Genomic DNA, 11,316 nt, shown 5'->3' with positions numbered 1-11,316 from the left:
TGGGCATGGAGCAATACCGGGCTGGGAGCACTGTCATCACTTACATGTGTAATTATATGATGGAACACAGAATAGCAGTGATCATATCATTTTAAATGTAACTGCTCTTCCTGTACCTTGCATAGCACGTCATTCGTTTGTCATCTAGCACTACGAAGCTTGGCATTCCACCTTCGTTTGGATAGATCCGTGACGTCGAGGCGCAAGTACTCTGCTATTGGCTAAGGGATGAGGTCTCGACAATTACTGTCGATAATTAATTGAGATTCAAAGCAGTATAATAACTTATATAACTAACCTACTAATTAAATTATGTACACAATGAAAATTAAATCCATTCCTGCTCATTTGAAGTAGACAATGGTCAGACATTGTTAGTGAAATTATATTAATTGAACTAATTTCGGAAATAAATATGTGTACCCTCTCCACATCTCAGTATTGGCTGTGTAATAAATACATAAATATTATGAATGATTAACTGAAATAGAAATTTTAAAAATTAGACTGAGTTAACTTCTTTAAATTTTCAAGTTTTGCGGTTCCCGATTGGAACAAAACACCAAATGTACAATTTGTGGTTTGCTTTGAACCGTTTTTAAAAGGAATACAGATGCAAACACAATTTTTCCAACTTCCAGTTTGATCTCTTAAATGGAACTTAACCATTCATCAAATGACATAAAATGTTATACGAGAACATTAGTTACATGTTCGTAGCAAAATGTGTGATCTTCCTCAACTTGGTGTGTGAGATGATTCTACAAAAGCACTTCATCAACTCAGCAGACAGCGGATCGCTAGTGATGATGATGATGCGAATGCCCTTCACTTGCTGAAAAAGACAAGAGAAAAATATTATTTTTTAATTCAGTCATGACAAACAAATATAGTTTGAAAGATGCATGCACTATTTTATCCATCAAAATAAACAAAAACGTTCTCCACTCTTACAGCTGGGTGTATGATTGGATTTCGTTGTCTTCGACGTCTAACTCTTACCACCTAGCTCACAGTGCACGCTTACAATCTCAGTGTGTATGTGTATGATTCGTGATTCAGTTGCAGCTGCAAAACAATTAGATTCCGATTATCAGATTTTGCCGCAGAGTTGCAAATAAATAAAGGGCACAAGAATAATTCTCGTGAGAGTAACTGCGACGTGCTGTGAGGGAGGCCGGTTCCTGTTCCGATCTTCAAAATGTTGGTCTACGGACCAGGAGAACTGGCTACACAGCATCTTCCTGGTGATAAGCCTCGAGCAGACCCCACCACCGGGATTCGCCATCTCTCTCTCTTTCTCTGGGGAAAGCACAACAGTAGTGTAAAGACCTCCTAACGTAAGAACTTCCACACAAAGTTGCCTTCTGGTCTGGACAAGCAAATGGCTTGAGTTGTGAGCCGTCCCTCAAAGTGTTACTCCTACGATCGACTCGTGAATGGTTAGCGCCACGGTCGAGGGCACATGAGCTTTACTTGTTCAGTCATTGGGCGCCCACCTAACGTCCGGGAGCTGGATTTCTGGTTGTGAAAACAATACTGGTTTATGTGCCTGTAATTAGATGCACGTATCAGCGAATGATGACTAACATATGACATCTCAGTTCGAGGGACGGAGGCTCGATTCTTCGTCGGCAAGTAAAGATGCCATCTCCGCGTTTCGAGAGTAGCCTCCACCAGAGATCCTCGCAGGGAGTTCACGCTGCAACTGAATCACCAATCATACACATACACACTGAGATTGTAAGGTGCCAATCCGAGCGTGCACTGTGAGCTTACGCTGGCATCAAGATGGTAAGAGAACTGAAACAAATTATTGTCAAATAATTAGCAGGAACTGACCGAATGGACTAGGTTCACTCGTGCCGCAATGTGAGGTGAATGGAGGAGTGATGACAACATCAACCACCATCCACGTATTATTATTATTATTATTATTATTATTATTATTATTATTATTATTATTATTATTATTATTATTATTATTATTATTGACATAAACTGCTTGCCGTACAGTTTGAAAGGTTTTCAGATTCAGAAATGTACGTCCTTGAACCGTGAGGCTCAAGGTCACCAGAAAGACATCATGAAATGTAAAGTGCTTGCTTGAAGTATTTGTGAATCGAGTCAGTTTTGGTCTTCCAAGAGGAGATGTCAACAAAGCCTTGTAAAATGGTGGAAGCCAGGTCAATGACCAAGGCAGGCTTATCAACTCTACAGAGCACTCAATCGGGCACATGGTTACTTCTTGTAGAACAACTGTAGTGTGTTGAACAAGAAAAAGGTTACAAGACGCTTTGGTGGATTTTTCTCCACGAAAGTTCGACTAGGATACAGTAGTAGACAGCAGACATCATGAGATCAGATCTTCCCGTTCAAACGCCACATGATAAATACTGTATTATTCGGGCCATTTTCCCAGTTCTATCTGCAAACTCCAGGAAGTAATTCAACAGTTTAGTCTGCAACTTGCAACCCTAAGACAGTTATGGACGAACATTTAGTGCATGCCGGTGAAAATAATACAGCCTTTTCCTAAAACTTTGGTATGTGTAACAAAATCCCTTCTGAGAGAAATGAAATACCATACGAAATTTCACAAATATCATGCACAACTGTACAGCGGATGAGTGTTTCGAAAATTCTAATTCAGGAATCAGGAAAGAAGTTGAAAGTTATGATTCTTATAAAACTGGATTCCTCAAAACTTTGGGGCTTAAAAATTATTGGTGTAACCCACAACATCTCAGCAGAATTTAACATCGTCTATTGTAGTAAATGTTGAAAACCGAAATGTAAAAGTGCTATAGGTAAGGATCGCAATTCACAGACGACATCTTCAGGCATTTCAGCGAACACTTCCTAGAACCTATTTGCGTCGAGAAAGTAAGAGTATTCTGTCGCAAAAACTACAACGGAAAGCGTTGTTCCCACTGAAGTTCTAATAGATATCGACTTTTCATATGTAAATCTAAGGGGATAAATGAATATATGTTCATTTCGGCGTGGAACTGCTTGAAACGCAGGCCTCATACGTAGAGACGGCTTGAAGCGGTGAAGGCAAGTGGGGAATATTTAGTGAGGTCGGGTTCTCATTTCCCTGCGAGTGGATCACACTTCCTTCAATAAGTTCAAAGCTCAGAAGCCAGCAACTGTGTTGAAAATACAGCGATCAAACCGGATGAGACAGGAGTTCGGAGCTGGGACCACATCCTGTACGGGATAAAATTAGTGAAAAACTTCAAAATATCTGTGATGTTCGTGTAAAATTTGCACCGAGCGAGTTAACCGTCTGGTTAAGGCCCGCAGCTATCAGCTTGGGTTCAAACCCCACTGTCGGCAGGCCTCAAGACGGTTTTCCGTCGTTTCCCATTTTCATACCAGGCAAATGCTTAAGCACTCGGTCGCTTCCTTCCCAGTCCTAGCCATTGTCGCTCTCCGCACGACTTGTATCGGACGAGGATGTGGTTCAGCTTATAGACAGTGGAAAAAGTGTCTAAACTGTTCTGGTGATTACATTTGCGATTCAGGTGACTGATCCTTCCCATTTCTAGTCGTACACCCTGTCCGTTTCCCGATACTGACAGACATTGCAGCTAGAGCTGCACCACCGCGCCTTGGAGGCTGCTCATCTCCAGAGGGTGCAGGTGCTCACTCTCACAATGTTAAATCAAGGAACGTTTTCCCGAAAACTTTTGAATTGGACATTTCATATTTTTAGAGGTTTTGCATTGTATATATAATACGTTGGATTAAAAATGAAATAAAGCTGTTGTTGTCGGTGGATTTTGTCTGATAGAACGATTACACCTGTCACGAAATTATCAATCCAGCGTATACATGGCAACAGTAGAGGTTCTTGTCACGAAATGTTGCTTAAGAAGCAAAGAAATTAAGTTAACAACTTAGTGCATCGAGCTAAAAGTTAACTAACAATATTTCCAGTTCAACACCATTTAAGAGAAAGATTACGACAGATTCAAAAATTCACAGTAAGTAATAACTGAAATATTTCACAATAGCTGGTCTTCTGTCTCCTCGTCCCCGTATCAGGCCCCAAGTTCGATTGTGGCTCACCCGCAGTCTGAGAGTGGACTCGGTCATTCTCCATTGTCTAACTGCTCTGGTATGAGGCAGCTCCTCAGTTCACCTCACGGGGCTGAATAGCTCAGCGCCAGCCTCTGGTCAGACTCTGGCGCCACCTAGGCATTATTATTATTATTATTATTATTATTATTATTATTATTATTATTATTATTATTGTTATTATTGTTATTATTATTATTCGTGGCCTTCTTCCAAATTCATTGCGGTCGACACTTGCGGATCATTGGTACAGGCACTTTAGAAAGTCTGTAAACTCAGTCTCTGAGCCCATTCCATTGCCTGTATGCACTGGCTTTTACAGGATCTCTATGGTACTTTCAAATATCGAATACCAAATCTATGACTTGTACCGCACGACTGTGGCGGATCTCGACCCACAAGCAGTCACGGCTGGTCCGTGGTCCGACAGCTCTGCACTCCGACCGACCAACCTAGCAGAGCAGGGGTGGCCACGGCTCTGCACTCCGACCGGCTAACCAAGCAGACAAGGGGTGGCCACGGCTCTGCACTCCGACCGGCTAACCAAGCAGAGGAGGGGTGGCCACGGCTCTGCACTCCGACCGGCTAACCAAGCAGAGGAGGGGTGGCCACGGCTCTGCACTCCGACCGGCTAACCTAGCAGAGGAGGGGTGGCCACGGCTCTGCACTCCGACCGGCTAACCTAGCAGAGGAGGGGTGGCCACGGCTCTGCACTCCGACCGGCTAACCAAGCAGACAAGGGGTGGCCACGGCTCTGCACTCCGACCGGCTAACCAAGCAGAGGAGGGGTGGCCACGGCTCTGCACTCCGACCGGCTAACCTAGCAGAGGAGGGGTGGCCACGGCTCTGCACTCCGACCGGCTAACCGAGCAGACGAGGGGTGGCCACGGCTCTGCACTCCGACCGGCTAACCTAGCAGAGGAGGGGTGGCCACGGCTCTGCACTCCGACCGGCTAACCGAGCAGACGAGGGGTGGCCACGGCTCTGCACTCCGACCGGCTAACCTAGCAGAGGAGGGGTGGCCACGGCTCTGCACTCCGACCGGCTAACCTAGCAGAGGAGGGGTGGCCACGGCTCTGCACTCCGACCGGCTAACCTAGCAGAGCAGGGGTGGCCACGGCTCTGCACTCCGACCGGCTAACCAAGCAGACAAGGGGTGGCCACGGCTCTGCACTCCGACCGGCTAACCTAGCAGAGGAGGGGTGGCCACGGCTCTGCACTCCGACCGGCTAACCGAGCAGAGGAGGGGTGGCCACGGCTCTGCACTCCGACCGGCCAACCTAGCAGAGGAGGGGTGGCCACGGCTCTGCACTCCGACCGGCCAACCGAGCAGAGGAGGGGTGGCCACGGCTCTGCACTCCGACCGGCTAACCGAGCAGAGGAGGGGTGGCCACGGCTCTGCACTCCGACCGGCCAACCTAGCAGACAAGGGGTGGCCACGGCTCTGCACTCCGACCGGCTAACCTAGCAGAGGAGGGGTGGCCACGGCTCTGCACTCCGACCGGCTAACCTAGCAGACAAGGGGTGGCCACGGCTGGTCCCCACCGTCGACTCTCCTGAGAATGGTTTTCCGTGGTTTTCCGTTCTCCTGCACTAAAGCAAATGCCGGGACACGTCCGCCAACAGTCTCACCTTCTCCACACATACAAATCTCCTGGCCTGAGAGACGGCGTCACCGTCCAGGAGGCCCCCCTTCCACGTCGGGGGAGGTAGTTACAAGACCCGAGAAAAGAGTACCCTTCATCTCATGCGGTTTATGTGGTATTGGTTACTTTGGAGAATAGTCACTTCCGTGATAGCGATAAGTATTGATGTGAAGGAGAGTAACTCCGATCAGTTGTGAGTCTGTTCTCGGTCCATAGCCTACTGCCAACGACCGTCATGAACTCCGCGCAGATGTTCGGAATTGAAGTCACCCAATCTTTCCTGCCGTGCTGCAATCTCCAAGCAGCTAGCCACTGCGACATCTCAAAGCCCGTGACCTCCAGACGAGATTCTATACAGTCGGATGCCGAACGCAGTCAGCTCGGACTTCGTGCATTCTGACCTATTGAACAAATATTTACATCGTTCTATTTTAAGACTGGCGAATCGGCTGATCCGCAGCGAAAAGTGAGTTCACTGAGAACAGCGGAGGGAGGGGCGAGGTGATGGGAGCGCTTACTCACCGGCCATGAGCAGTCCGAACATGACTCCAAACCCTGACAGGATGGCGATCAGTTGGTGCAGCCCTGGCGGACCCCCTTCACGCTCCTTCAGCAGGATCTCAAAGAAGACCACGTAGAGCAGCGTGCCCGTAGCTAGACCCTGCAGGACTGCATTCGCGACCCCTTCCGAGGCGTGTTGGTCACTTACTGCCATCCCGACGCCGATGCCGATGGGCGAGACGATGGCGAAGGCGATGACGTAAATGATGATGAGAGCTGTGCGCGTGCCAGAGCTGACCAGCTCCATGCCGACGCAGAAGGAGATGACCAGTTTGTGAGCCGCCACCGCCCCCATCATGTAGTAGACCAACTCGGCCGTGCTCTGGAGCCCCACCGCCAGGCCCTCGAACAGCTCGTGGATTGACAACGCCAGGACCACCAAGAGACCGCGGATCGCCGAGGCCACGCCATCTTCATCCGGAAGGACGTGGGTTAGATCGTGTCCCATCTTGTGCCCTCCTCCTTCATGCACAACTGGTTCATTCATTCCATTGACGTTCTGATATTCGGGACTTGAAGGCGGTCCTTCCTGTACAGCACACGTGGAGTTGTGTGCGAGGTCTGTCCGGAGTGGACTTTGATGAACTGTTTCCTCTACGACACTACACTTCTTCTCAGACAAGTTCCCGTCAACGACAGCGCCATTTACACTTGAATGCGTCTTCTTCGTCAGTGAAACTTGACTTCTCCTTCCAGTCGTATTCAAGTGATCGTGATCGCCAGATATTGAGGAGCAACGCCGAATACTGAGACTTCTGTGGATGACGACTTGGACACGATCCAACTGAGCCATCTTCTTACGGTGATGCAAGTACACGTGAATCAGTTCCTCTACCAGAAACATGAGGAAGAAACCGCAGCACATTATCAGTTCCGGTAAATGGAAGTCCGTTTCGTCGATCTCTCCTCCATGTTGTAGGGTCTCAATGCTCTCACGGACCTCCGGCAGCAGGTGGAGGAAGGTAGTGCAGAGGAGCGCTCCTCCCCCAAAACAGAGCAGCAACTGTAGTACTGATTGTCCACGTCCGGAGGACGAGCTCTGCAAACAAGTGGATAACTTGACCGGAAGTAGGCCTAATATACAGGACGCCACACCCAACACCAGCATCGCTAGCACCTTGCCAGTGATGACAGCGGGGCTGCCGCTATCTTCCTCCTGGTGGTCCGACATCTCTCTCGAGTACCTGGCGATACTCCTCTTAAATACTACAACGGTCACTTATCACTACATTATCAGCTCTTAAGATTAGAAACAAAGTCTCGGATTTCAGGAGCGTTATCTTTTAGGTTATCCATTCAGTTTTTTCTCAGCCTTGTCTGCGAGAACTCAACACAGAGCACGCGAAGGTGAAGAGAAAATAACTGAATGAGCTCCACCGAATGACTAGCTAGTGTAAGTGGAGAAACAAGGCCGGACTGCTTCCTTCAGGTCGCTGCTACACATTTCGGTCTAATAGGACTACAGGTTATTGACCGGTGTATTTGTAAACATGTGTAGGAAACTTTCAATGCTCCGTAGCCCTGGCACCCACACTTGGGCTGTATATGGCACAGTTTGTCAGTAAACATGAAATGTGCACTAGCTATCTCTCCTGCAGGAGGCTGTACATCGGAATGAAGTGGCAAGTTTTATCGAGCACTCCATGATATCAGCAGCAAGGTTAGGACCGTGCTAGTACGCGATAACGGCTTCAGGCATAGGACTATTCACCGCAACACATGCGAGGGTTCGTGCAGCTGATCCATAATACACTATATCTTAAGCGACTTTGAATTCGAGAATTTTGTTAGGAATATGCTGGTATTCTGCGGATTTTTCGATCATACAGACCATTGTCTGATCTGTAATGAACTAAGTATCTCTAGGTCTAGGATAGAGAAAGAGAAATCTGTAGGACGACATTTTATCCTGTGCACTTATTTTGTGGAGTTTTTGAATTTCATGATTAGTGCAGAGTAAGCAGGTGGAGGGTATAATACACTGTGTAACGACCGTCTTAGAGGAATGATTAAGTGAGAGCAGCTTGTAGACGTAAAAGGAAGGCGTATCACAAATGGCTGCAAAAAAGGACTAATGTACACAGGCAATTGTTCGTAGATGAAACAAAGAACTTATGGGAATCTATTGATTAACAACCTGGAAAGAATAGGTCAAGTAGCAGGGAAACTTTTCTGGACAGTAATAGAAATCCTAGGAAGGGAGGTAAAAAGCAAATGAGCGGTACTTTCGGTAGATCCCTGGGAATCACCGGAGAGGTGGGAGGAATATTTTGAACATCTTGTTTCTGTTGACGTCACGAACAACCGAGCTCATGGGGAGCTGGACAATAATCTTGGTGTAATTACGCTTGAGGAAGTCGAAAGGATGGTAAATAAACTGTATTGCCATAAAGCAGTGGGAATAGATGAAATTACTCCTGAAGTGGAGAAATATACGGTGAGAAAGGGATGAAATTGCTTTATAGACTGATGAGATTAGCATGGAGTGTTAGTAAGGTAACTTCAGATTAGACAAAAGCAGTAATTACACCTATCTATAAGCAAACGAACAGGAACGATTGCAACAACTATCGAGGTTGGGTATTCACTGGTATTTTGGAAGAAGGGTGCGAGCATTGGTTCAGAAAACCAGTGTGGTTTTTGATCACAGTAGTACTGTCTGGATCACATTTTTTATATGCGGCATTTAATTGTAAATTGATATGAGAGGAACAGGCAGTTGTGTTAATATTTCGTAGATCTAGAGAAGAAGTGACGCTCATAATTATTCGGACAGACATGATTTATTATAGTTTCCTTTGTAATAGTGGTTTCAGTGATATAAATTAGATACAAGTTACTGTAAGGAATATAAAAAATAAACGTCCATCATTCTTCTAATGAACATTGTCAATGAAAATATAATGATTAAAAAACAAAATCAAAATTAAAACCAATATTGCACAAAATTATTCGGACACTTTCAGTTTTACTTATGGTCCTAAAGGTTCAGTATCTGGTGGGCTTTCCTTTAATTTTAATTACCTCCCTGAGTCGACCTGGCATGCTCTCCACTAATTTCCGGGTGTAATCGGGAGATATCTTCTGCCACTTCTTGATTTCGGTTTTTCACTTGTTCTCCAGATGCGATTGTTGTTTTCCTTATTACTTTATCAAGTTTGTCCCAAAGATTCTCAATCGCATTCAAGTCTGCTCATTAAGGTGGAGTTTGAAGCACCTTTGGACAATTGAACAATAACCACATCCTTACATTCCAGGCCATATGCTTTGGATCGTTATCTCGATAAAACTTAAAATGTTCAGCAATCCCCGTCGTTTCGACACTCTGTTTCATATTGTCCCTCAGTATTCTAAGGTATTGAAAGTGGTCCATTTTAACCTAAAAAAAAAAAACAATTCAACAACTCCATTCGCCAACATGTACCCCCACACCATTACATGTCCAGCGCAATGCTCCACAGTTGCTTTCAGATTTTTCTCTTGAAACTTAGTGTTAGGACGCCACCAAACTGTTATCCTCCCATCAGACTGAAATGTGTTAAATTTACTCTCATCGGCAAATATAACGTCATTCCACCACTAACATGCTCTTAGGCAAACAGCGTTCTCTTTCTTCGATTTACTTGATTTGTGAAGGGCTTCCTTCTTGCAATACGGCCGTGAAAGTTACGTCTTCTGAGTACTCCCCGTATTTTTTGGGATGCACTTTCTTTCAGGTGTCATCGAATTTGGGAACACTAAACTTGGGTTTCTTTCTGATGATATAACACTCTTCCCTCAGACAAAAAGTTCTTGGACGTCCCGTATGAGGTAGATGTTCCTCCCGGAATCTTGTGATAATATCTGAGACTGTACTTTTCTTCATTTGTAACATTTCAGCAATTTTACGGCAACTTTTACCTTTAACATGGTGAAAAATCACTAGCTGCCGCTGTTCGATTGTGGTCTCTCCTCCTCTGCGGCCCACTCTATCTCACTGAATGGTGCGCTCTTCTACTCACGACCTCTGCACGGCAACTCACTTGGAGCACGTTAACTGCGGTCTGGTCACTGTTTACTATAAGTACACATTTCAACGCTGTGTTGAATGTGGGTTCTGAACCAGAGGGCCAGTGGGTATGTGAGTCACTGTAAGTGAGAGTACCGAGAAAAAACACGTTCGGCGTAAACAGTCAAACTCATTTACGTTGACAATTGGGTTGCGGTGGTTTAAGGTACTTACAGGAATTACACAACGCTGTATAATCTTTCGCCTTTGTTGTTCATAGTTTACTTGGATCATCTACCGAAAGGTACAAAGTGGTAGGGAGGGATGCAGTTGGGTGGAAATGTGGAGAGGAGTCTGACCTGTGCTGATGACTTGGCCTTAATGACAGATTATGCAGAAACCCCGCAGCCTAATATCTTCAAAAGGAAAGCTATGAATATATTACGAAAATTAGTCTTTCCATGATTAAAGTGATGTCAACAGGGAATGAAGGTAAGAGAAGTGAATATCGGATTAGGGATGCAAAGCTGGAACAGGTAGATCATTTCAGGCCATGGAGGATCGTGGTGCAGTTTAGTGTTGTACCACCAATAACACATGGTAGTGGCGATTCTTCCGTCAGTTTGAAAACACAGTTACATTTATTTTGCATGGCGAGATGTACAGAAAAATGAACGACTCACGACTGATTTCAACAACAAGTGCACTGAGGGAGTTTGTATCGTCCACACAGGTACCTGACACTGGACGACACGAACCAGTAGCTGAAATATTCTAGTGAAGATTTTCCGCAGGAGGTCCGTCTAAAGCCAAGCTCAGGGAGTGCATGACGTTGCAGCACTTTACTGCACCTGTGTACTTCAGATCGTTACGAAACAGGAGAAAGTGTGAGTGCGCCTCTCAGTTCCCTATGGTCTGAGGAGCTCCGTCACAACCAGAATGTGTGAGTGCGCCTCTCAGTTCCCTATGGTCCGAGGAGCTCCGTCACAACCAGAATGTGTGAGTGCGCCTCTCAGTTCCCTATGGTCCGAGGAG

General features: G+C 46.0%; 1 protein-coding gene across 1 annotated transcript; it reads right to left on the bottom strand.

Annotated features, from left to right (window-relative positions):
* Positions 1-256: 256 nt before the first annotated feature.
* On the bottom strand, positions 257-7,441 carry LOC136878765 (zinc transporter ZIP1). Its single transcript, XM_067152224.2, has 2 exons — positions 6,255-7,441; positions 257-835 (listed from the first exon to the last, which is right to left on the bottom strand). The coding sequence occupies exons 1-2, from the start codon at positions 7,399-7,401 to the stop codon at positions 801-803; spliced, it is 1,182 nt and encodes a 393-aa protein (XP_067008325.2). The 5' UTR covers positions 7,402-7,441; the 3' UTR covers positions 257-800.
* Between the last annotated feature and the right edge of the window lie 3,875 nt (positions 7,442-11,316).

This window comes from Anabrus simplex, chromosome 8 (genome assembly GCF_040414725.1).
Source record: "Anabrus simplex isolate iqAnaSimp1 chromosome 8, ASM4041472v1, whole genome shotgun sequence".
NCBI lineage: Eukaryota > Metazoa > Arthropoda > Insecta > Orthoptera > Tettigoniidae > Anabrus > Anabrus simplex.
This window is presented reverse-complemented; position numbering and strand designations above follow the sequence as displayed.

What these genes read in the sequence shown, in the direction of transcription:
- LOC136878765 (XM_067152224.2), bottom strand. Translation starts at nt 7,401, where the DNA reads ATGCTGGTGTTGGGTGTGGCGTCCTGTATATTAGGCCTACTTCCGGTC. An exon ending in GTTCGGACTGCTCATGGCCG is followed by an intron (nt 836 to 6,254) that starts GTGAGTAAGCGC and finishes TGTCTTTTTCAG; the next exon opens with CAAGTGAAGGGCATTCGCAT.